General features: G+C 38.7%; 1 protein-coding gene across 13 annotated transcripts in view; it reads left to right on the forward strand.

The window, feature by feature from the left end:
* ACTN2 (actinin alpha 2) overlaps window positions 1-26,808 on the forward strand; it is a 68,498-nt gene that overhangs the window by 33,981 nt on the left and 7,709 nt on the right. For 4 of the 13 annotated variants that reach the window (XM_075708192.1, XM_075708189.1, XM_075708193.1 and 1 more), the window contains exons 6-18: window positions 1,664-1,742; window positions 5,195-5,276; window positions 7,398-7,483; window positions 10,229-10,321; window positions 11,320-11,550; window positions 12,759-12,906; window positions 14,445-14,595; window positions 20,276-20,384; window positions 21,221-21,361; window positions 21,752-21,934; window positions 23,101-23,235; window positions 23,717-23,896; window positions 24,255-24,401. In XM_075708192.1, coding sequence (XP_075564307.1) covers window positions 1,664-1,742; window positions 5,195-5,276; window positions 7,398-7,483; window positions 10,229-10,321; window positions 11,320-11,550; window positions 12,759-12,906; window positions 14,445-14,595; window positions 20,276-20,384; window positions 21,221-21,361; window positions 21,752-21,934; window positions 23,101-23,235; window positions 23,717-23,896; window positions 24,255-24,401 — 1,765 coding nt within the window. Of the gene's footprint in view, window positions 1-1,663; window positions 1,743-3,401; window positions 3,481-5,194; window positions 5,277-7,397; window positions 7,484-8,632; window positions 8,719-10,228; window positions 10,322-11,319; window positions 11,551-12,758; window positions 12,907-14,444; window positions 14,596-20,275; window positions 20,385-21,220; window positions 21,362-21,751; window positions 21,935-23,100; window positions 23,236-23,716; window positions 23,897-24,254; window positions 24,402-26,808 lie in introns of all 13 variants that reach the window. The other 9 variants (XM_075708197.1, XM_075708199.1, XM_075708200.1 and 6 more) reach the window with 3 other exon arrangements.

Below are 26,808 nucleotides of genomic sequence, written 5' to 3' on the forward strand. Positions count from 1 at the left end.
ATGATGAATCAGTCCTTATTATTTTGTAACGTAACTATAAATGAGGAGCCAAAAATGCACTCGGTACGCAACAGCAGCACTTTAAACATGTTTGTTTTCAGAATCAGGATCATTACCCAAGTTGGAAATTTTAGTGAAGCTCCAGCCTCGTGGTTCTGTGTTTTCATAAAGGGCTGGAAAGGGAGTTCCAGGCCATATGCAGGCTGCCTGGTTTTGGGATTTCACTGGGCTAGTTCCTGTAGCTCTGCTGATGACCCACCTCATTAAACTACGTGACTTGCCATTTGCACTGTTTAATCATGTGATCTTGCCTTCCCTGAAACCTTTTATAGTAGTTACAGCAAGAGCTCTGTATTACGGTGTTTTGAATTAATTTTTTATGTGCAGCACCTAAAGCACATGTAGTGATAGAGAAGATATAGTTCACACATGCATCCACAGATAAAAAGAATTTGTTTGATTTACAGTCCTTGTATTGCCTTTAAGAGATCTGAAATTTGTTACGTGTTATTTTCCTTAAATATGTAGAGGTATATTTCACTAGAGCTTTATATGGATGCAGGGTATACTGTAAGTTACATTATCAGAATCGTAGTGTGTATACATACATATGCTGGTCTGATACATGGCATGGGGAAAACACCTTGATTAATATTTGGGTTGACTGGCTCTTACAGAACTACTTTACATTGGGCTGTCCAGACCATTTTTAGTCTATACCTTTTGGAAAAAAACTTTGTGTTAGTTCGGTGCTCATTGTGATTCAGTTTCACCTTCTGGATGATTTTATATTATATAATGTATGTATATTCTGCTTATTTGTGTTACATTTTTATGGGAGATGGTTCTGTTATTTGAAGGATCTACCCAGACAGCTCAGTGACAGGGATTCTAACAGTATTAACATGTTTATGTATCACACAATTACTGCACAGGATAAGACCTCAAACCCACAGTCCCAGTGATTGCATAAAGTGTTTACATAATGTATCTTTCAGAATAATTACTTCTGGCTGAAAGGAACCTCTCATAATCTTTCCAAATAGATGTTATTTGTAGCTCAATTCATTGCCTATTATTGCCTCGAAAGGTAGTGGGCCTGATGTCACATTGAAGTGTCAGAGCTTAGACTGAAGCTGTCATATGTGTGAAGTGTTTTAAATAAACTAAGCTGATTTACGACTTCATAATTCTATGAGCACAACATGGTTGTGTCATTAAAATTGTCTGAAATAACTGACACAGAAAAAGCCAATTGCTTCAGCAAATTCAAGTAATTGCAGGTTTGCTCTCCTTTTATTTTTTCGCAAACATGCTGTAAGAGGAGATTATGCACTTTCATTGATGAATGTGTACTCTGAGCTATCCTGGAACACTGCACAAATTAAGCAATTGAAATCAGGGACTGTTGCACATAATGTATGCTGCCTAATAAGTATTATGGAGTCCTTAAGTGTGTATGGACTGTAGAGTAAGATATGTACTAAAGGAAAAAGAGTACAGTAACAGAAAAGCTCAGAGGGATGAGAGTTGACAGAACATAAGCATCAGGATTTGACAGGAGAGGTCCTGCTTGGTTTTAAGCCTTGAGCAAGGATCAAACTGTAAAATGCCATGACTTTATTAACTATTTTTTTTTCCATTCTATTTTTTTGTTGTAAAGCTGGAAAGATGGCCTTGGATTATGTGCACTTATCCACAGACACCGACCTGATCTTATTGACTACTCCAAGCTAAATAAGGTCATCAGTCTGGGTGGTACAGCATGCTGTCCTGCAGTGATTTGGCTCACTTATGGTTTGCTTAGCATGTTTTCTAAAACATAAGCTGAGGAGTGCATACTAATTCTGACTGGCTTTCTAAGCTCCCTCCAAAAAAACCCCAGTGACATGGAGGAAAGGACCCCATGACTGTTCTGTGTCCTTCTTTCCTTCCCATTACAATGATTTAAGCATTTAATTGCAAATAATCTGGTCCTCAGCTGCTAGGCAGTTGAAGAAGTCTTTTACACTGCCCAATATGGGCATTAAAATCAAATACATTGGAATTCTCCATTCACTCCTGATAGTATTGTACAGTCCATCCTGTTTTGTATCTGTTGTAAATGACTGTAGATTGCAGAGCAGTAAACAATGACATGATGATTAATCCTAAGATTCCTTAGAACAAACATTACCCTTGGTAATCAGGAGTACACAATAAGTTACTAGTCTTACATAGAAAATAATCACCAATTCTTAGATTATACTTCTACCTATACTTCCAGACAAGTGGAAACAAAACTGATATCCTAACTTCTTTAGCTGGTACCTCATGGGGATTATAAAACTATTTTATTACAGTGTGCTACTTATGGCAAAATGCATATTTTCTAAAAGACACCAGCCACTTTGGTTTGAGAGGGAGGAATGAGGAGCAAGTAATAATGTCAGAATTTCTGGGTACCATTACTGAAGAGTAAAACCTAGAAAGAAAGTGGAATGTTGTTGTTTCACATTAGCTCTCAGTACATATGTATCATTTTCTGCTCTTTGGAATGAATGCATCTTGAGGTCTCATGTAAACACCAGTAAACCAGAAAACTTAATCATGGTTTTAATTTGTTGAATGCAACTTTTCGTTGACTGGTAAATCATAGATTATATTTCCCATTCCATGCCCTTCCATTACAAATTGATTTTACTAGTGGAATCAACTGTTATCAGAAAGCCTTTGAGGAGGGAAAAGGTGAATGAATGAAATTAAGTTATTTGAAAACTTAGCCTGCTTTATATATGGGCTAAATTCATGCTGGGGTCCCTAAGGTGTGCAGTAATGAAAATTAAATGAACTTATTCCTAAACACATAAGATTTTAATTTAGGCATTTGTTAAGACAACTGCAGATCTGAACCAGAGGGCAAAATATTAGCCATCAACACCATCTTGTTCTCTAATTCTATATACAACCTTTCCTCCAGATAAACAGATTCATGGAATGACTAAGCTACCTGTCTCTGTGTACATGTGCTTAAGCATGGCACAAACAGAAGTTAGTTTGATTGAGTTTGTGCTTTGAAAAGTGGTACACAGTACTAAAAAACTTCACAGTATAACCATCCTATATATGAGTGCTGAGAAAGGGAGTAGAACGTAAGTAGATCTGCTTCAGCATTACTATTTCCCTCTTAGAGGTTTCCAAAATAGGAACAGGTCAGGTTTCAATCTGAGGCTGAGCTGTGGCACGTAAAGCACATGCAGAAAAATCCTAAAATAGATCTTGCTTTTCTAGCCTGGCTGTGTTTGATTGACTGCTCATTTTGGTTACATTAACAGCTGTCTTGGTGTCTTGTTTCTTGGTTTCTTATCTCCTGCATGCTGGCCTTTCCTTTTCTCACCAATGTGTTTTGTGTGAACTTGTAGCTGGAAAGATGGCCTTGCTTTCAACGCCCTTATCCATAGACACAGGCCTGATCTTCTTGACTATGACAAGTTAGATGAGGTATTTCTTTAGCTGTAGCAGAGATTTTTAGTTACTGTGGCTTGTAGTTTTGTTTAAAAGGATGGGTGATGAAGATCTCCTCCAATTTTTCAGAAGGTGCTGTCATTTTTAGGCAAATCCTGTAGTGGTGGAGCACTATTTACTCATAGACTTAGTACCAAGCACACAAATAGGAGTGCTCATCACTCATCCATAAGCAAAGTGTTTTAACCTAGTCAATAGGTCTTACTTAGATTTAGTGTATTCTTGTCCCATTTAATTTCAGTAAGAGTTTTTGTATACACGTTTAGTAAATGTTGTATTAACACATGGTGTCTTGTGTAAAAGCAAAAAGTAAGTTCATGGGTTTTAAATATTGTCCACATTTTAAGTTCCTCTTAATGTCAATGATGCACAAAACTGCTAAATGATGACAGAGTGAGAACTTAATGATTAGAGATTTTGTATTCTGTTATACCCAAATTGTTAGGTTTCAAAATGTAAACTCTTCTTCATAATACATTCTATTGAACATGCAGCTTTTAAAGGAAAGGCTATCTAGTATGATATGTTTATAGAAAGACGTGTCATGGGCATTACTACTTACGATACCTGGCACATGTATCTGCATGAGGAACAGACTTCTGTGAAACTTAAATAATTGCTGTGTTTGCATAGTAAGTAATCTTACTAAGTTCATTTGAAAGTAACAAAAGAAGGATGCTTGAGACTAGATGCCTTTGTAGGAAGTGGTTGTGTTCAAATGGAAGCCCTGGAAATTTCCTACAGAAAACCTGTTAACATTTTTTCAGTGCCCTCCAGCATCTCTAACTTTGCTCTTCTGTGTCCTATTTTCCCAACCTCTCTCTGTAGACATTGGCATTGTTCAGAGTGGCTATGGTCGTTTAGCAGTTTGTGAATCTGTGAAAATAATAATAGCATTAATGGCATGAACTGCCATTTCACGTAGGGTGTTTTCACTCCAAGCTGATACAGGAAGGCTGCCTTAAGAGGACCCCTAATCTGACACACTGTTCCATTGTCAGCAATAGCTGTCTGTAGCGTAAGACATGGAATGTGTGCTGTTTATCTGAACTATGCTTACTGCTTCCTTTCTCTTTCCTTCAAAAAACAAAATCAAAATCTCAAAATCAGAGGAAGTTCTTGACTTTCCAGAGCTCTAAAATTCAATTTTTAGAGGTGTTACAGATTTCTCTGTCCAAGCCAAAACTGGGAAGTTTTGCTCCTTCTGGAGAACTGTTCTTCTGTCGGTGCTTGCTTCTTCTCATGCATGCACCTGACCAACTCAGCAGAATTCTTATCACTGTAATGTAAGGTATAGTAGGTATAAAACATGCAGGACTAACTTTGTGATGAACAGTCTAGCATAGCCTACTGGACCAGTGGCCTTGACTGTATGTATTACTGCTGTACTTCATTCAGAATTAGCTCAGAATAATGAGTGTACACTGCGTACATTACCTATGTTCCCCTCCAGAATATATTTGCAGCAGAGTCCTAGTGGTACATAATAGCTTATTAATGTTTCCTTTTGAACATATAGCAGTAGATAGATGAACAGTTCATACACCTATACTCTGGTTTTTGAAGAACAATAGTTGTGACTTCAGTTTACAGTTTGGAAAAACAGAATGAGTTTGAGTATACCTCTTATAGTCTTGCTTCAAGGAAAAACTTCTATCTTTGACTGGTTGTATTTTCTTCTTTAATGCAGGATGACCCCATAGGAAATATCAACCTTGCCATGGAAATTGCTGAAAAGCATTTGGATATCCCTAAGATGTTGGATGCAGAAGGTGAGAGTAATAGCTTGCTGAAGTTTGTGTTACTCACAAGCAGGAGACAGTAAAACTTTTTTTTACCTAGCAAATTTTCAACATTCCTTCCACATGAATCATAATTCAGCAACCTACTTTGTTTTCAAACAGTGTTTCCTTCTTATTCCCCATGTATTGGATAATTTCACTCACTTTTTGCTTTATTCCTTATTGTTTGTTATTTTTTGTATTTATTATAGTACTTTGGACCCTAACCTCAGCACATGGCCCCACTGTGATAATTGAAGTAAAATGCAGGATCAAAAGATAATCCTCACCTTTAAGAAATTAAATTCTAAGTCTAACAAAGGGAAATACAACTGTTAGCTTCTTAAAGCATATTCACTTTTTTAAATCTTTAAGTGAGAGGGCCAGAAATAGAAATAGAAGTATGGAACTTTCAAAATATACTAACAACATGCCTCCTGTGAAAGAGAGCTAGGTTGAGGGAAGCAGTTTATTTTAATTGTAAACCTTTTGCAGTGATAGTTTTAACAAATAGTTTCATGTTTGGTTTCTCCAATAATCTTTAGAGTTTGTTGACAAATAGCAAGGAAATATTTATTAAAGCTTCCTGAATTTCTTCAAGGTAACCAAACTTTTGTACTTCAGGCAAAAAATGGTGCCAAAATACTGGAATTTGTCTACACTAGTTCAAAACATTCTTCTCCAAGTATGCAGATTTTGCTCTGGTGGCTTGTCAGTAGAGCAGTGATAACATGGCAATCATCCAGAGCACTCAAACTCACTGTGTCTGCTCCCCTTGAAGTCTTTGGTAGGAAAGTTAGGCCAGTACAGGATGATTTGGAAAATCCAGGTTATAACCTCTTCATTGAAGAAGTTTCTTGGTTTCACCTTCATGCTTCAAAACAAATTGTTTTCTTTTTTTGAATTGCAATTCCCCTTTCAAGCACCACTTAACCATTTTACTCTGAAATACTGTGCAAGGAATAAACAGAAGTGCTACCTCCTTACCATCGAACAGCTCCTACTATCATTCTCCTTTCCTCATTTTCTCCTCTTCACATACAATGTAAGAAACCTTTTTTCTTTTTTTTCCCCTCACTGGATTTTCTGCCCATTCTAGCCCTTATCTTACTATTCTTCTTCTTGGCAGGGGTGGAGGAAATGAAATCATGTGTCTTCTAACACCCTCTGAGTATTCACCATCACTTTTTACTCTCTTTACTTTGCAAAGTGTTGTTCACAACTGTGGGAAGTAGATGCAAAATCAGTAAATACATTGGTCCTGAACTTGGAAATCTCACTGTTGATATTAGAAATTGTCACCTCATTCCTGGGTATTTTCACACCAGTATCCTCCCACTCCTTACACTGGAATCCTTGCAGCTTGCACTAGCATTGTTCATCACTCAGATGTAACTGGTGTAAAACCACCTTTTTCTGCTTTTCTCTGTTAAGTATTGAAAAGGTACATTTTTACCATACCTTGATTGCACCCTTTCTATACTTTTACTCTTTCCTGCCATAATAGGGACAAAGCTGTCAGCCAGCCAAGCCAAACTCTTCTGTGATTTATGCTGTTAACTGAAAAGACAGACTGGCGCAGGGATTTCAAAACTGTTACCATCCAAACTTTTCTTAGTGCAAAATGTACTTCTGGACTGTAGGAGTTCTACAGGTTTCCAATATATGTCAATACCCTGTCAGTCATGGGGACCCTGTGCTAATATACACTGTACGCCCTCCTATTTTGTGACTGTCAGTGGCCGTGTTTAACTCTGGAATAATTTTAGTGATTTAGATGAAGTTGCTTTGGAGCGACAGTGAAGCGAACCCAGTAGATCTGCCAGCCATGCCATCTGCTTGGAAGTTTCCACAAGCCAGAAGGTAGCAGTGCCCTTCTGTACAGTCTCAGCCTTCAGTTGTGTTGCAGAGTTACAGGGAGAGTTACATCTTTTCCATTTACTGATTCCTAAAGCTTAGGTAGCTTTGCACTGATACCAGTAAACAGATACAACCTGAATAATGGTGTATTTATTTTGAATCCTTACAGCACTGAGGTGGCATCATCAGCATAATCTGATGGAAGTACCTTGTGAGAATTTCTGAGCAGTTAACCCTCTTCTCTCTACACAGATGTAGTAAACACTACCAGACCTGACGAAAGAGCCATTATGACTTATGTTTCCTGTTACTACCATGCATTTGCTGGTGCTCAGAAGGTGAGATTGTAGAAGATGGGTCAGATCTCATCCTTCACCTTCTGTCTTGTTTCTCTCAGCAGTTTTTCCTCTTCTGATCTTTTCCTCACTAGTTACTAGGGCAGTGTCTTAGAGCTGAGCTCATTTCCTGTTGCCTGATTCTTCTCTGTGAGCCGCTATCTCGGTAGAGCCAGTAGTAGTCTATCCATTTGTTCCATAGAAACAAACCTTTCTGTCTCATCTTTCTGTATATTTACTAATAATATCCAGTCGGTTTTTGACAGCTGGTTACTGAATGGGCTAGAGGACATTATTCTCTGTAATTGACCTTGTGTGCATTCGTTTGAAGCACCTTTAAAAATGCAAGAGGAAAATAAACTCATAGCGAAAAAACACTTTCAATAGCAGAATGCCATCTTTTTTCTCCCTGCTGGATATTATTCCTGCTACAGATGTTAAAATCATCATAACAGATGCTCAGAAAATAAACCCTTCTCTTATGCTTTCAGGATTGTTTTTAAAATGTTAAATGCTTAATGGTAAGTACAAACAGCAACATAAAAAGTTGCCACTATGCAAAATAGACACAGAAATATACACAGATATCTCAGAAGAGCTCTGGAATCGTGTCCTAATGAAAAAAGGAAAATTTTAAAAAGCAAGGCAGATCAGAGCTGGACATACTTCAGGTATTACTAATATAAAGAATACCGATATATAATGCTAGGGTTATAACTAATCCACGTGCAACTTCCAGAGGACATCTCCCCAGATCAAAATGTAGTCTGTCTTTCCCATGTCCTAGTCAAAAAACTCCCACATTCTAAGTTACCAGACATATGCGTGCCAGTTGTTAAACAGATAGTCCTGGTAAAATTAAGGTCACTCCCCCTGCAACAATACTGCAGGATCAAGCTTATTAAAAAAATTCCACCCCTTTGTAAGAGCTTATGTTGAATTTCTGGTATATGTTTTATTCTGTCAGCAGCTATCAATCTAACACTAAATTTATTACAGCTTTGTAGAGTTTCTAGAGCACAGAGCTATGGACAAAATAACAATCAGAATGACACTATGTTGTGCTTTCATTTATTCATCGTGTTTTCTCCTCCTCGATTCTTTTTTGTTTGTTTGTTTGTTTTGTTTCCATTTCTCCCCCCCGTCTTGTAGATATTGTGAACACTCCCAAACCTGATGAGAGAGCTATCATGACATATGTATCCTGCTTCTACCATGCTTTTGCTGGAGCAGAGCAGGTATTAATCAACTGTCCCTTCAGGTTGCTGTGGTTTTGATTGGTTGTTTCACATTTCCACTAGTTTATTAAAAAAAACTAATTTAGTACTTTGTGGTTTTAATTAACAATTGCAAGTATTACTTGAGCACTCATACTTGTTTTTCACCAACACTTGAACCTGTTTTAGTTAAATGTTGTGTATCAAGTTGAACTTTAATTCCAATGGACATTCCTGTTTCTAATTTTTGGTCTTTCTTTGGTGATTATAAAGACTATTTCAGAAAAACTGTGCTTGAAGATACTGTGAAATGGAGTTGTCGTTGGTTGCTACATCAACATCTTATGCGTTTGCTGCATAAAAGAATGTTTGACTTTTTGAGATTGAGAGTATTCTAGATTTACTCATGCTGACTAGTAATTTAGGGCTAGATTTTCAAAGATGCCTAAAGATGCAGAAGGGCGCAGAAGGCATCCAGCGTCGTATTTGTGCCTGGTTCCCACTGAAGCCAATGGAATTATTTGTGGATCAAAGTACTAGTATAAGAGGCAAGAACATCAGCAGCAGATCTGTCATACAGGATGGGATTCTCAGTTACAAATGTGGCATTTCCCACTGTTCTGCTTCATACATTTTTAGCCTACAAATGGACATAACCCAATTTAGGGGGCGGGGGGGAACAAACCTTTAAAGTAGTTGATATTTTTCCTTCATCCTCAGGATTTAATTTCCCTTCCTGTCTGGTAGATTCCCTACACCTTATCAGAGCACAGCTATGCTGTTGCACCCTCTTGCTTCTGGGTATGAAGGGTTTGCTATTCATGCAAAAGGGGAATTCCACATACTCTGTAACACAGGAGTCTATGTAGATGTTTTTTTGATTAGATATACTCGAGACTCACATTTGTATGAAAGTATAGATCTGTTATGTCAAACTATTAATGTAAGTTTTAAATATGCCAGAGCTACACAGTGCCTTCACAAATAAATTTGGCAAGAGGCGTGAAAAGATTTGCTGTCAGTGGTTGAGCTGCATATATTCTCAAGGGTATATGTACATATGATGTGCAGATATAGAGTAGTCTGGGACTCCTGAATCACATGGGGTGTCTTTCCAGTGTGGCTAACAAATCTAATTCTTTTTTGGTGTGATTTAAAAAAATTAACCTAATAGGATAACTTTAAGAATGGCCTAAGTCATCTTTGAAAATAGAAGATTATTAGACAACAATTTATTAGACAACTGTAATGGCAGTGTGAAATTCCCCCGTGTATAATACGGCTGCATTGTACAACAAGGTGACTTCTGTGCTGATCTGTGCCTTATTCAGACCATTGGAATCTGTGACTACAGGAGGGTAAATATGTATGTAAGTAACGTAGGAGCACAAGTCAACAACTATAAACCAATGTGATTCTATGATTCTACGATTTTTATTTGCAGCAGCCACATTCTGTCTCTTTCTCCAAGCCTGTACCTTTCTCAGAATGTGTTTATGAATATGTCCTGTTTATTTGCTGTGTTTTACAGGCTGAGACTGCAGCTAACCGGATCTGTAAGGTGCTTGCTGTGAATCAGGAAAATGAGAGGCTGATGGAAGAGTATGAGAGACTAGCAAGTGAGGTAAAGACAGCTGTACTTGTAACATGGTGATAGTTACATTTATGAAATACTGAAAGATGAAAGATTCATGCACTATCAGCAAGATAGCAAAGCGAAGACACTATGAGGGTAAATCTCACAGTGGTAGGGTACAAAGCTCAGTTGCCCAAGATGTCAAGGTTCAGCTGACTCCTTTGCAAGTCACTCAGTCTCATTAATGTGCCGAACAGGGTGTTTTGAGGACTGCCATCAGTCTGCCCCAAGACCAGGCTTGCTGTCCCTGTAATCTCCAAAGATAGCCATCCTTGACCACACATGGAACATACAGGATCCTGTCACTCCAAGCAAGCCCGTTGGCTTTGTGTACTGCAAAGGAGACCTGGACAGGGTCTCTCAAGGTGTTCACAGTGCACCTGTGAACACAGGCAGCAAATGAATGAAGGGGGCACATTGTACTCCTCCTGTCCTTTCTTGGTAAATGGCAAATTTGCTGAGTCAGGACTACAGATGTGTAGTGTACCAGTGAGAGCTCCCTTGTCTTTAATGCACACCCTGCAAAAACATACTGAGATCACAGACACAAAGACAGTAGTACTGCATTGGCACTAATGGACTTCTGAGTGAAGATTTTTATATGACCTGAGCTACTTGGCTGGTGTCTGTCCTGATCTCGTAACTATGACTACCTGAGACATTGAGACCAATACTTTTGAAAGCGGCAAGTGATTTTGGGTAACGCAGGTTTTGAGTAATTAGCTAGAGGCATCTTATATGTGTGTTCATCTTTCTGAAAATCAGGGTATTTCTAGAAATACCTACAATATCTGGGCAAATTAGTAAAAAAGTATTGTTCAGCTTTGAAAATCTTGTGCTTACTTGCCATTAAGGCACTGATACCAACTGAAGTCAATAATATTATAAATGGAGCAAACTTGATTAGGATTTGTGCATTCAATATGATCTTTTTTGTTGTTGCTTTTCCATTGCCTTTATTTCAATTGTTTGTGTTCATTTGAAAGCTTTTAGAATGGATTCGCCGGACAATTCCTTGGCTGGAAAACAGGACCCCAGAAAAAACAATGCAGGCTATGCAGAAGAAATTAGAGGATTTCCGGGACTACCGCCGCAAACACAAACCCCCCAAAGTCCAAGAGAAATGTCAGCTGGAGATCAATTTCAACACCCTGCAGACAAAACTGAGAATCAGCAACCGGCCAGCTTTCATGCCATCAGAGGGAAAAATGGTTTCAGTAAGTAAAGGAGGCATCAATATTCCATTCTCCTTTTTATCAAAGTTGTCACAAAAATTTCAATGTGAAGGATTGAAATGCCATTTTAAATCATCCTCAGAAACTTCAGTTTGTTGCACTTCATCAATATCAAACCACTCTTTTTACAAGTTCCCTTTCATTCTAGAATCTTGCTTTCTCTTAAGCATGTTCCTGCCTGTTTGAAGGCTTTCCCCAAGAGCAAATTGTCTTGAGACGTGAGATGATACAGAGGTTCCTTTGGGAGTGTTATCAACACTTCTATATCAGTGAGGCCAAATATTGTTTATTTTATATATATATAGTATATATATTATATATATATTATATGTATTGTTTATATATAAACTCACAGTGGTTCCACTGACATTTTGGTCATCAGACTTACAGAAACAGACATTGCTCAATATACGTTTCTGCTTTTTTCTACTTTTTAAAGTTAAATTTTGTTTTTTCTTATGTCTGTGAAGGTAAGAATAGCCAGTACCAAGAATTCTCATCTGCTGATAAGTATTGTGAGCTGACTGTGGGTCACAATATTTCCTGTGGAATATAGCAAACCTGTTTCTGTACTCTGTTCTATCATTGTGTTTTGGTTGCTCAGATTTGATAAACAGATGATTGCACTATCTGAAGAGGGCCATTGTCCACTCCCCATATGCAGAAAATAAAGGGCCTGTCACTTCAGTTTCCTACTCATGCCTTTGAATTTCTGAGGAAGCTCACAAAACTTTGTGCACCACAGAAAGTGAAATGAGTTTGTATTCCAGATAAAATACACAACGAATCCTCTTGACACTAATAATTTTGCTATTGTCAACTTCTGGGAGCAAAACACTTTTATTTCAATAGGAGATAGGTATGTCATAAAAGAACATGCACATTGTAAAATGGAAGTAAAAGCAATATATCGTGAAGACGCTGAATGTATAGCTATGCTTGGAAGCTATTTGTATAGGGGTTCCTTTCATGAACCCACCTGAATAGGGCACATTATTAGGAGCAGATGTCTAGACTACAAGACTTCCTCAGCTGCCTGGCAACATTTTCGATGATTCTATGATTTTACAAAAACTGGACATAAAAAATTCTCTTTCTGGAGTAAAATTAGGAATGAATCAGAAATCTGTAAATTTGGATAAAAAGAGATTATAGGTTCATCCCCTCTCTACCATGTATTCTCTTCACAGGATATTGCCGGCGCTTGGCAGAGACTTGAACAAGCTGAGAAAGGCTATGAAGAGTGGCTGCTGAATGAAATACGAAGACTGGAAAGACTTGAACACTTGGCTGAGAAATTCAGGCAGAAGGCTTCCACTCATGAACAGTGGGCATATGGTGAGCAGATATGGCTTTTAACATTTTTAATGTTGAAGGTTGAACTGTCAGTGCTGAATATTTGCCAGCCAGAAACTCACTTGTAAGTAATTTGGACAGTTTTAGAAACCCAAAATAATAAAAGATAAAATTGCAGGTTTTGTTGACTATAGTCATGATCCTAATTTGTAGGCATGTTGCTAATGAAATGTAACTGTAAAAATCATACTCTGAAGGTAGTGAGTCAAACTTAATGGGAATATTCAGCATTTGAATAGAGGCCATTACTGCTAATGCATTCCTATGTATTTGTACACCAGCAATCGAACCAGGAATGCAGTGACACCACTGGTTAAGTGTGAAATTATTAACAGAGTTATTCCGAATTGATTATCATTTGGCCATCATGACATTTTGAATAGTCCACATAAACTACGTGATAATGGACTCATTTTTGCTTTGCTCCATACCCTGGATTACACCCCATTTATAGTTCTGGTTTTTAATGGTAACCTAACCTTACGTGTAGTTGTAACAGCTATAGGACCATACACTGGCATACAGTTTTGTTGGGGACCATTAAACATAGATCTGCTCTATCGTCCTATTGTTTGCCCTGACAACAGTCTTCCTGTTTCTGCCATGCTTCTGGCTTTTTCCAGCTAGAATCTTTTCACACTGCGAAAGTAAACCAGAGTCCATCCCGTAACACAGTTGCTGGAAGCATACAAGGCTGTAAATGGCTGCCAAACAGATATTAGAAGGGAAACTACAGTGTTTATCAGCCCTAGGAGCCTATTTTCTGAGCATAAACTACTCATGGTGACATGTTATGGCCGTTATGCAGGGAAAACTTCACATAAGCTGGTACATAGCAAGTGAAACAATAGTCCCTTCTGGCTCTAGAATTCACAGAGCTGCGTAATGCCATGTGGTGAGCTGCAGTTGTATGGGCTGTCTGTATAGATTGACTTGTCCAACACAGGAGCTACTGAGGAATAATACTTCAGTTTCTGATTTCCTCTTTGCATCTCTAGCCTTTTGTAAATAGGTTGGCATTTTCCACTTAAAATTTGGTGTTTGATACAAAAGGCAGACACGTCTCAATTTTTTTTTTTAAGTGCTGAAATGAATAATAAATTGAAGGCAGAACATGAAAAAGAATAACAGATCATTAGTAAGAGTGAAGCTGAGATAGCAGTGTGATTTCTGGTTTCATGAGTCTCCTCTACAAAAGACTTACGTCAATAGTTTAGAGCCCCAGTTTTTGCCAATATACCATTTTTATGCTAGTTTCTCAAGCAATGTAATACTCACTATTTTAGACCAGTATAAACAGCCTATGCAAAAATCAGGGAGTTACTGAGAGATCTTTAAAAATATATATTTCTAATTAACACTGTTGTGCTGACAGTTTGCTACCGGTTTCAGTGGGTGTGGGACTTCATCTCATACATGTAATGCTCACCATGCCTCAATTTAAAAAGTTGACTAAATTTGCAATTGTTCTAACCAATAAATTAGTAAAAAATGACTAATACTTTAATTTCCTCTTTCAGGCAAAGAGCAGATCTTACTTCAGAAGGATTATGAATCTGCTTCTCTGACAGAAGTCCGAGCCATGTTAAGGAAACATGAAGCTTTTGAGAGCGATTTGGCTGCTCACCAGGACAGGGTGGAACAGATCGCTGCCATTGCCCAGGAGCTGAAGTATGTTCCATTTAAAGGCTTTGCAGCTGCTGACATTTAACTTTGCGATAAACTCTTTCCAATGAATTTGATAGTGTCATAGGTACCAACGTAAGAATTCCAGAGATAGCTTCATAAGTATATTATCTGAGCTGGTCACTGAGACCTTTCCCTCATCTCTCCCTTACCCCCAACCAAATATAGATATTCAACTGACCGAAATTATTTGAAAACAAACATTTTAATATTGACTTAACACTAATCTTTTAGTATTAGTTCTACTGATGAGTCCATTGTGTGTTGATGGGAATGCTGGAGGTGTTTATTTCTCAGTTCATATGGTCTGCTACGAGTTGTTTAACTTAGAAAATAATTTCACTTACATGAGTTACAGATCAAGCATCTTCATTTTAAAATCAGGTATTTTCCCACAAGCATATTGGCCCTTTCAAAAGGGTTCACATCCCTAAATTATCTCTGTAGGAGTGGGTAATGCACTGACTTTTCTGAAGATTTAATTGTCTCTAGTATTCTTATTTTCACAATCTCTTTGTATTATATTTGGAAGTGTCATTGTCTCCACTTTACACAAAGGGCAGTGGGGCATATGGAAACTAAATAACTTTCTAAGGGTCACACAAGCAATCAAGCACACAAGCTCTCCTATAGGAGAGCAGGAGTTTTCACCCACAGTTCCATCAACTTAGCCACAGGACCAACACTTGCTCACTCAGCATACTATACCCAGAGAAAACACAACCAAGGCTGAGAACAATTCTACAACACATTTAGGCTACATCTGTATTGTTGACATCAGCTGTGTAGGTCAGGGATGTGAAAAGTCAAGGCCCCTGACTGACAGACACCCTTAGGGCAGCCAAAGTCCTGAGTGTTGATGTAGTTACTCTGGCTAAACTCTGTCTTTATCAGTGGAGCTTGCTTTTGTTTGTGGGAAGGGTGTTAAATCACCTGTGTGAGGCACAGTTCTGTCAGCAAAGCTCTGCTCACACTGACAGGACTGTAGTATTACATACCGATGTCCCTATTCTGGTAAAGCCGTCTTGGTGTGTACACCAAACTAAGCACATTTGGTTTTATAATGTTATGCAGTTAATTGCAGTGGTTTTGTACTGTAAATCAGTGGTGCTACTCCTGATCTTAGCAATTTGGCACATGCTTAAATTCATTGCTCACCCACAGTATAAATCTGTAAAGCCAACAGGAACAAATGTGCAGTAGTGGTCGAAACAGGAGCCAAGATCAAAATTCTCAGATTCCTGCCCTTGGCTTCAGCTCTCCAAGTTTCAGTTTCTCACCTGCTTGAATAGGCAAAAGTTACTACTCAAAAATCAAGTGTTAAAAACATGCCCTCTTTTCACATTGTGAAGGACCATGACTCCTAACAGCTCCACATTCATTAACAATTTAAAAATCAGAGAGTTGTCTAAAAATGTACTTCATACCTGATAGCAGCAGCACTTACAGTAATTGCATAATTCAAATGGTTTTAGAAGAAAAATCCTATTTTTCAAGATTATTTAAAGGAGGAAAAGTAAAGCACAGTGGGCAGAGTACGTACTGGTTTTTAGTTAGTGTGAAAGAAGTCTGAAACAGAGAATGGAGATTTCACTGAGTATGGGAGCTTATGAAACACCTTCTGTCATGCCTTGATCTCTGTTGTGGAGTTAGTTGTTCTTTACACTAAACAAAGTTTCTGAAACATCTAATAATCATTAATTCAGCTTCAGCTTTACAAGTGATGAGAAAGTTTGGGAATGCAGTATGCATAGCACAGCATCTGCTTACCAGCGTTTTGAACCCTGTGTCCTTTACCTCTAGTGAGGCCAGTGAACACTGTATCCTGTCTATTTTAGGATTGCCTCTTCTCAGTTGTTTCAGTAATTTGCTGTGTGAAGTTAAACATTTAAGTTATTTGTGGCCTGGGCTAAAAGGTGCTGAAAACCCATCGCTTTTAGAGATGCTCTACTTTGACTTCTCTGCTTCTCCATACAATGGGGCCATCAGTGCCTGATTTTTCACTGAGACTCGGTAGCTCAGCTAGGCTTAATGCCCTTGGAGAACACTGAATGAAAGGTCATAAAGGTCAAGTTTTATTATTAGCTGCAAGCAAATGGGCAGCTTCTATTTAAATATTTGTTTTAATTATTTATACATAATTCCTCACACAATAAAATTATGGAGAAAAATGCTAATTTCTTTCTCCATTCATATTTTTAAAGAAGGATTGACTAATGTCTGAATGCTAAGAAATGTGCATTGGCACCTGATCCAAAGCCTGTTCAAGTCAATGTGGGTATTGTTTTCTTGGGCTTTTTTGTCACTGGATCAGGCCCTTACGGATACTACCATCACCTGTGTCTAAATTCCAAGTCAGTACACCTCCATGTTTTGTTTTAGTCAATCTCTTGGCTGCCTAATATTGCTGTTTTAAAGGAAAACAATTGCTCTGGGACCTTGAACTCTCCCAGTTACAGTTTCCTCTCTGTTCTGACATCTTCTGCTGCAGCAGCTCAGTCCACTGTGCGCTTAAGGTTAAAGTTGCTAAAAGCTTGTTGATTGGTGCTGTATAGATAAAGGATTTGTGTGTGTGTGTGTGCGTGCAAGCAGGTGGTTCCAGCCAGGATGCTGCTATAAGATTGTTGTGTTCCAGCCTGTATAGACTTAGAAATCCTTGGCAATGAGGCATGACATGGCTTGGATAGGGCTTATATAGAAAGCTGGAAAAAGCCAGGCATTTCTCAGATGGGATTTGCCATTTAGGACATAGCAAATGCTGACTAGAACTTGAGTGAGCTGTAATATGAAGTGCTCTCTTCATTTATGATCTTGCGTGCTCATTTCAATGTTTTCAAGTATTAGGATAAAATTTTTGGAATGTAGTTTCTTGCATATCCATCACTTCTAGTATAGCAACTTATTTCCAGCCAAGAAGACCACTATCTGTAACACTGATTTGGAGAGTCTTTTTGCTTCTGGAAACCTGGGCTCAAATTGTGCTTACGTGCATGATTAACATGAGCCTGGTTCTGAAGCAGTGCTAAAGCATGTTGCTCAGCAAGTTATTTTTGTGACACTATCACTGTTCCTAAAGTGATCTCATACTTAAGTGCTTCTCTGGATCAGGACAAAATTTGACTAAATTTTTAATTATTTACAGATAAGATTGAATTACTTGTAAGACCAATAGGAATAGCTTAATGATTTTCAAATTCCAAAGGCTATAGATTTCAAATAACCAAACGAATAGAAATGACTGTTCTCTTGGAAGCTCTTTAACACATGTGCAGCAGTACCTTGTGTATGCACGATAAGCAAAACTTCTTTTTACAAAACGTGAAATCTAGTCTCTTCACATCTTCTATGTTGAGAGATACAAAAATTAATAGGACAAGAAATGTAAACCTGTGTTTTATTTCCAAGTAAATAATCTCCTATGAGTTGCTATTTCTTCCTCTTCTGCTTTGAGCAGAAAAATGTTCTTTCACATATATAATACACTTATTTGAATTAAACTACAGCAGGCCCAGAAAGGCAGTGGAGCTACGCTGTTTAATGCCACTTGGTGATCTAACTTAGATTTTTGACCCACAGGTGCCCTTTTTAAAAGTTGTTTCGATAATATTATTCTCCTAGCTATTTGTCCACAGCACAATAGGATAGCAGAGACCTTATGGGCAATGACTGAACCTCCCTGGCAGAGCTGGTGGAGGAACATTGCACATTACCTTCTAGGACTTTGACCAGAGCTGGTACAATCAGTCCCTCACTTTCATGGAAGGACACCTGCCCTTATCCTAACTGACAAAAGGAGATAAATGATCCATTGAAGCAAAAATAAAATTTGCAGTACTCTCAGGGATGTGACCTGGAGTACCTGGAAAAATACCCTGTCCATATTCTGGTATATTAGATTTGGTATGTGAAAAGAGACCAGAATACAAATCTCCACATCCCATCCACTTAGTGAGCTCACAGCTCACACAGGAACTTCACCTAATAATCTCAATATGCTATAATGAAAAAAACCAACTTCCAGCCAAAAACTCTTAGCAGCAAAATATATCTCGGCCTGTTTCATCCAAAACTCCATGCTTCTGACTTAAAATTTCTTAACAAATAGATGGCTTTTGTCGCATCCATTGAAGGCTAACAAAAAGGCTTGCTCTAAAGGAGGAAGCAAGTTTTTAAGTTAAGGAGCCCTTGTATAGTATGGCTTGCTGGCAGCTTTCTCCTTACATGTAACAGTTCTACCTTCGCAATTTTGGGTTGGTTTTGTTATTTTTTAAAATTGTTATGGCATTTTATTTTTACTTGTTTTACCATTCTAGACTTTCAACAGTCAATTGATTGCAGCACATCTGAAGCCTCTTTTAAACAGAATGGCTCACATACTTCTCAACTTTATCCTGAACCAGATTGCTGTGACTGAGCTTAGAGGAGGAAGTGTGAACACTGCCCCTGGTCTACAGTGTAGCTTCATGGAGGAAAGCTACCTCTGTTCTCATTTTGTCCTCTGCGATTCTTTAAGTTACTGGTGGAAGTGATTGGTACATCCCTCTTGCCAATTTGCCAGAGAAGAATGTTCAGAAGAAGGGAACAAATTCTATCTGCATTTAATGTCTTGTTCAAGCCTTAAAGTAAATCTTAGTTTCATATCGCCATGCTGTCACATAATCACAATCTCTGCAATGTTTAGTACTGAGCAAAGTGTCCTCAAGGAGCAGCCAAGAGCTAAATTCAGTGGATGATGATACACCAATAAAAGTGAGCTTCCAAAGTGCCAAACGCATGTATTTTATTATGGTCATGGTGGCTGCAGCAGAACCAAGGGGATTATCTGCCACTGAGACCAAAAATTCAATTTGAGACAGACTCAGTGCAGAATCTCAGGACAGAGCCTTAAAAAGTTATTCCAGTCTTAAGCAGGATAGTAATTTGCTTTCTGTCAGGATAATAGAAGCCTATTAAGCAGATGAAAAAGCAATGCTAACTGCTACATCCTTTGTGGGTGCACGGATTCATGCTGGTGGCATATGTGGGTCTAGAGATTCCTGTTCTCTGAACCAGCCAGTTCTAGGGTGTAGCTCTGTGAGGAGTTCCTGGAGAGGAAGATGAAAATTATTCTCTGTGCCCCAGATCTGGGCAGCCTCTATTAGTATTGCCAGGCCTGTGAGAGAGAAAGTATGCTTTGAATGCAATGTGAGGTCTGTTTCTCAGTTAAATAATTTCAGAGCATAGGAGGCTGGAAAGGATAACTGGATTATTTAAAACGGAATGTGTATTTCAGGCCAATTAATTTAAAACTGTACCAATCTTCAGAAACTTGATAAAGCCCCAGACTGATGCATTTTGATCTTCAGGAGATCAAATTGCTTGTGCCACAGGAATAGCTGAGACAAAAATGGTTAGACACCTTAATTGTCTTTAATACCTGAATGTGACAGATGAATACTTGATTTTTCTCACAACAGAGGAGGTTGATCCTGTTCCTGTGCTGTGCTTCTTGAAATGCTGAATGTCTAGATCACACATGTCTATACTGCAACACTTGCTTACCTGGAGGATAAATCTTGCAAAAAAGAGGGGAAGAATTACTGAGGGCCAGTGGAAGAGTGTGGACAATGCAACTGCTCCTGTCTTTCAGAAAGTCACATAGATTTTTGTCTTCACTCTTTCTTAGTGAACTGGACTACCATGATGCTGCAAGTGTCAATGATAGATGCCAAAAGATATGTGACCAGTGGGACAGCCTGGGAACACTTACTCAGAAAAGGAGAGAGGCACTGGAGGTAAACCATATAACAATGATCAGCAGCTCAGCTGAGGCAGGGAGGGGGGAATAAACCATTTGTTTCAGATCTGGAAACAGTGCCATTGAGCATCCACTTTGAAATCCAAACAGCAATAAACCCTTTCCTCAGATCTCCATTTCATTTTGCTGTGGTTTCATTTGCAAACAGATTGAATTGCTCACAGCAGACTTAGCGCTCAGCTGCCAAGGACAGTTCTAAAGCAGCAACAAAAGGCGCAATGCACTTTATAGCACTGCTCTTTGGGAATTTGATGTCCAGCAAGGATAACGAAAGCCATTAGGTACTTGCCTTTTCATACTTGTCTGAGCTTAATCAGGTGAGGTACAGGATAATGGCCAGCACTGGATTAATTTTTTGGTAGTGAGTATTCCGAAGCACTGAGATACGTTCCAAAACCTTGTTCCTTACGGAAAGAGGAAGTAACACACATGTATGCCAAAGTGGAAAACATATGTCAACTCTTCCTTTTTAAACTTACAAGAAATACTAAAGCAAGATTAGCAGGTTTTAACTGATGTGCAGGTAGATCACAGTAACAAAAAATACTTAAAATATCAGTAGTGAAAAAGTAATTTCCCCTGTTATCCTTCAAAGGCATATACCCCTTTTAACATGTTGGATATGAGAGTATCTTTACTTCAATTAGTCCTATTACCTTGAGTGAGAATCCTTAAAGCAGGTGATGAAATCAGTCAACAATACAATCAATTGCTTTTGAAAAGATGAGGCATAACTTTGTGCATGGGTGGGTATGTGTGTCGAGTTAGTCTTGCCCTAGTAACAAAGGAATTTACCTTTCCCAACCTGTACAGAGGACAGAGAAATTGCTCGAAACAATTGATCAGCTTCACCTGGAGTTTGCCAAAAGAGCTGCTCCTTTCAACAACTGGATGGAAGGTGCTATGGAAGACCTACAGGACATGTTTATTGTTCATAGCATAGAGGAAATTCAGGTAAATGGTTGTCTATTTTTTGGCTTACAGTCATAGGGAAAACAAGAAAGGAAGCTTTTCCTTCTTGGAGAGTAGAACACCTGTAAGAAAAAAAACGTATCCGTCTTGACATTTTATTTGTGATAGGCAACGTCCGCTCTATTATAAATAGGGTTCTTCATTGGGAACAAAGCATGTTCCAGAGATCATGGAAGAAGCGATGGTCCTGATAAAGTCAATGAGGGCTGTTTCATGAATGTATCTGCGCATATTATTTCCTGTATCTACAGATACATGTAGACAGGGTGTTGAGAGGCTGAGAGAGGAGCTGTGCTTATTTACAGCAGATCTTCCAGATGTTAGAAGAAACATTAAATTTTTCATGCTTTCCCTCTCTGTTTCTGATTTTAGAGTTTAATCTCTGCACATGATCAATTTAAAGCCACTTTGCCAGAGGCAGATGGTGAAAGACAGGCCATACTGTCTATCCAGAATGAAGTTGAAAAAGTTATTCAGAGTTACAGCATGAGAATAAGCGCAAGCAATCCTTACAGCACTGTTACTGTCGAAGAGATTCGTAGCAAGTGGGAAAAGGTAACGTATGCTAAATACATAAAGGACATTGTAACATAGTATTCTAATTTAGGAATGCTGAGAATATTCAGAGAACTTTACAATAAATCTGTAAATTTTTCTGGATCATCAGATGCCAGGATGAACTTTCTACAGTATCTTATGCTCTCCCTTTTATGTTTGCTAAGCTCGCTTCACAATATCCCTTGCTCCCATCACTCAATATTACCTACGTCCTTTTTGGCTTTTTGGCGGGGCAAGAGAAGCATGTGTTGGGGCTAGAGCAGAGCTGGTGGCTGGCCAGCCAACGGGCTAGGGGATGCCGTCAAAATAACAGAAAATGATCGTATTCTTTCTCTCAGTATAAACAGTAGTTCATGTGTCTCCACTACCCAGCTGCTGCTTTTCACAAATGTTGTAAAAATAGCACCTTTGGGACCATTAATGTTCTGTCCAATTAGATTGAAATTGGCAATTACCTTAAAAAATTACTAGTGAGGGATTAAAGAGAGGCTCCTACAGCAATCACACTAACTTTTTTTCATTAGGAACCAAGACAGATAATATGGTGAAGGTAATTGATTGTGTAGAATGTATGAATTTACCAAATACGTAAACTTACACAGACAAGAACACACCCTCAATGGGTTGTAAAAAACAAACAATAAGGACTAAATTCAGAATGTCCCAGGGCAATCCAGAAGGGTAAGCCAAAAAAAGCATTTGCAATGCATTAGAGACCTTCAGATATACATGATGGACAGAATGTGTCTTATGTTATCCTATTGTAATGGCTGTGCTCAAATAAAATGTTTTGCACTGACTATTCTTAGAACAATTACTTAGAGATTGAAAAATCACCTGTGTTTTCAAAAGAAAAACAAAGTAACTGCTCTAATAGCAGTTCAAGTTAAATAATTGTCTTGAACTTGAATCCAGCCAGTGGTGAGAATTTGTCCTCTCTCCATGTCAGTCTCTCTGGTCAGGCTGCCCAAGACCATGTTAGCAAATTTCTTATGTTAGCACAGAATTGGTAAATAAAATAGTGATCTTGTTTCTGGCTTGTCCTTCTGATATCAACCTTCAGACCAGTAAGAAAAATTAGCAACTGTAGACTTATTTGTTCCATTTGTTTTTAAGCTATTCAGTTGTGGCTACTCACACTTAGTGCTTTCCCACTGTAACAGGTGAAGCAGCTGGTGCCTCAGAGGGATCAATCCTTGCAGGAGGAACTAGCCCGCCAGCATGCCAACGAGCGCCTGCGTCGCCAGTTTGCTGCTCAGGCCAATGTCATTGGGCCATGGATCCAGACCAAGATGGAGGTGAGTGTCAGACCCTCACACAGAAGCCAACAAACAAGGTGGCTTATAATTTTTTATCTCTGCTTTATATACAGGACAACAGCAATTTCCATGATAGTTCACCAGCTGTTTGATCCTGAAGTATTTAGCACCTCTTAAGATGATTTTTAAAACTTTGGAAGCTTGTACAAGTGGTACCTTGATGGTGAGCAGTAGATGCAGCTTTGAAAAATCAATCGCTAAACAATTACTATTTAGCTGCTTCTTTCCGTAAAGGAAAGATACCAGCATCACTGGGGTCTTAATACTAATTCCAGAAACAAATGTGCCACATATTTCTGTTGAAATGTGTTTTCTACAGTAAAATCTATCATTTCTATTGTATGAAGGTTTTATTACTATTGCTTCTTAGTATGAAAATACTACATATTTATGTGAACATTGGTCAGATTAGCAAACCTAAATTTTGCGGGGTGGGGGGTGTCTTTGTTTCTTTTGACAGGAAATTGCCCGCAGCTCTATTGAAATGACAGGGCCTTTGGAGGACCAGATGAATCAGCTGAAGCAATATGAGCACAATATCATTAATTATAAACACAACATTGACAAACTGGAAGGAGATCATCAGCTTATACAAGAAGCCCTGGTGTTTGACAACAAGCACACCAACTATACTATGGAGGTAGCCATTTACTCCCTTTTGTACTTGTTAGTTTATTCTGCCCTCTTCTGCCATAAAACTACCTTCCCTGATCTGAAGAGACTGCAGCAGAGGATGGAATTTGCTGATAATCTCATAAAACTTGTTTTACTTTCACTGATTTTTACTTTTAGTGAAGAAATACCCATTTAGGAAACCATTCCCATATTTTTCTGAAGGCCATTTTTATTTTTAATGATCCTTGGTCATAATATAGAGTTAGTGGTATGGAAAAGGTATCGTATAAATATTTAGAGCTGATTTTTTGCTTACTGTACTTTTTATACTCTTAGAAGAATATATTTGATTCTTTAACAAATCAGTATTTTCTCTCTCATAGCACATCCGTGTGGGATGGGAGCTCCTACTTACCACCATTGCTCGAACTATCAATGAGGTTGAGACTCAGATCCTCACAAGAGATGCCAAGGGTATCACCCAGGAACAAATGAATGACTTCAGAGCATCATTCAATCATTTTGACAGGGTACAGTACTCCTGCTTTTTTCTCAACTAGCAATATTTGTTGTTCCCAAAAGTAAGTTTCTTTTCATTCCAAATGTAAGCCTTTTAAAAAACTGCAAATGCAGTAGCAATGGGCTCTTTTTAAAACAGCAAAAAAGATCAGTTAACAAAGAATTTACAGCCTTATGAAATCATAGCATTGTACAGATAAGTTACATTTTTTGCTCTTTAAATGTAATGCAAAATTATAGTTCTGCTAATATGGTTGAGTATTTTTTCAAATAACAGGCAGAACTGGATAAATCTGTGTGTTTTGGAAAATAATGTGCCCCTTTATTTTAAGGCAGTGCAGCACGTTCTATGTTCTTGCCAGTAGCTTCCATCTCATTAAATTTAGCTGTAATCTGGATTACAGGTTTGGTTTTGTTTTTTTTTTTTTTCTTTTAATCACAATTTGTCTCCCTAGAAATAGATTTGTAGGGAATATAGTTGGGGCACTGATAGCTGTCAAGGAAAATCCTTTATTTTTCTGGCTGTATGTGGGAAATAAGAGGCTGTTTTTTCCAGTTATCTAATCATGGATGAAAAAAAAAAGTAGGAATGAAAACACTATTGTGAAGAAACTTAACTCACTCCTTCTGTGAGTTATACAGTATTCCTGGATAGAGGGTTAAAAAGATAGCTATTAATAGACACAATAGCAAAACACATGCAGACAGGGATCTGACAGTCCCAGCTGGAGAACAATCTGTACATGAGTTGGCTCTGCTGGCTCTGTGCTCACATGAACCCATCTTCAAAACCAAGTTCACATTTCAAATACTGAAAAAAGATTACCATAATGCAGCAGCAGGCTGTTCCCTTTTTCCTAGTACAGATTCCTGTAGTTAGCAGACTGTGCTTAACCCCTGACTTATATTCTGTTATCACATGAGTCGGCTCCTTCACATCATTTCAGGCTCACTTTCTTTTCACTGCCATCCTGTTTGTCCAGCTCTACTAAAATGGTTACCCATACCCAGACTTATACTTGATATGCATCGGATGCTGACAGTCACAGTTTGCTAAGTATTCTTTAGAAAGAAAAGCAGAATTGCTGACAGTCATAGTTTGCTAAATATTCTTTAGAAAGAAAAGCAGAATTGACAAACCTCTGCTTTCTGAAGAAGCGCACAAGCATAGGAAAGGTTAGATACACAGGAACCAGGAACAGATTTTGTGGAAAATCTTAATGTGATTCTAGTGCAGCATAATTCCTTTTTGATTTTTTTTCGGAAGCAGAAGATAACATCACAGAAGCAGAGATAAATTTCCTGAGGTGGAAGGAAGTAGGATACTAAATGGCTTTCCCAAGGCACTGGAGCAGATAACTGAGCAATTAGAGCTATTAAAAGCAGACAGAGTACCAGGCCTGGATAAATTACACGCCAGTATTTGAGAGACCCTGTTAAGGGAAACCAGGGACTTTGCACAAAGACTTGACAGCTCCCTAAAGATAAGGAAGCAAGGTGACTGAATCCTAGTATATCTTACACTAGATGGCCATGTCTAGCCTCCCTGTATCTTTGTAGTTCATAGGTGAGTTCTCTGCCACGCTCACGGCAAGGCCGATCCAGTGGCTGAGGAGATGTTACAGGCATCTCTTGGTGCCTCAGAAGGTCCTGAAGGGAGAAGCTACACCTACACCAACCAGCCCTATTGTTACGGATCTGTAGGCTTTGTGGCTATAGTACGACTTTGAGATACCAAAGGATACAATAGAGCAAGGCCTTAGGAAAGGTTGTATGGCCTGGAAGAGGGCGCCTGTGTCACATAGTTGCGGGCAGGTGGGAGATGGGCTATGACAATAACGTGCAACACAGAAGTGCTTCCCAGCTCCTAGATCCTTGGCTATCCCTGGCTGTCTCCTTTCTTCAGGCTGTAATGAGTCATGGCTTCAGGCAGTGTCCCTTCCGCCCTTCCTTCTGTTGCAGGAAGCCTGAGAGGCTGCCGGCTCCGAAGCGGAAGGAGACAGATGCTTCATCAGTTTCTATGGCCTCAACAACCTGGGCCTGGACTGCAAGTTAGCTGCAGACCTTACCTTCCCCCATGACAAATATAATCCAAAGGCCTTAAAAAAGAGGCCTGGAAGGATCACGTTAAGGGAGGGACAATTTTACATACGCCTGCTTTAGTATGCTCCTTCCCTTCGCATCAGACATGGGAAATTGGTCTAGGAGGACTTTTGCACAGACGCAGTGCAACAATTAGGTTCTTAGTAGCACAATACAAGTTACAGAAAAGAAGAAGGTAAGATCTAAAACCACTCAGCCATCAAACCAGGCTTTCTGCAGGGGACAGATAGTAGAAACACTGATAAAAGAGAAGTTTATACTGATTAGATTACACTGTAATTTAATGGACAGACGCGACTCAATCTACACAGGCTA

Source organism: Pelecanus crispus, chromosome 3, assembly GCF_030463565.1.
Source record: "Pelecanus crispus isolate bPelCri1 chromosome 3, bPelCri1.pri, whole genome shotgun sequence".
Taxonomy (NCBI): Eukaryota; Metazoa; Chordata; class Aves; order Pelecaniformes; family Pelecanidae; genus Pelecanus; species Pelecanus crispus.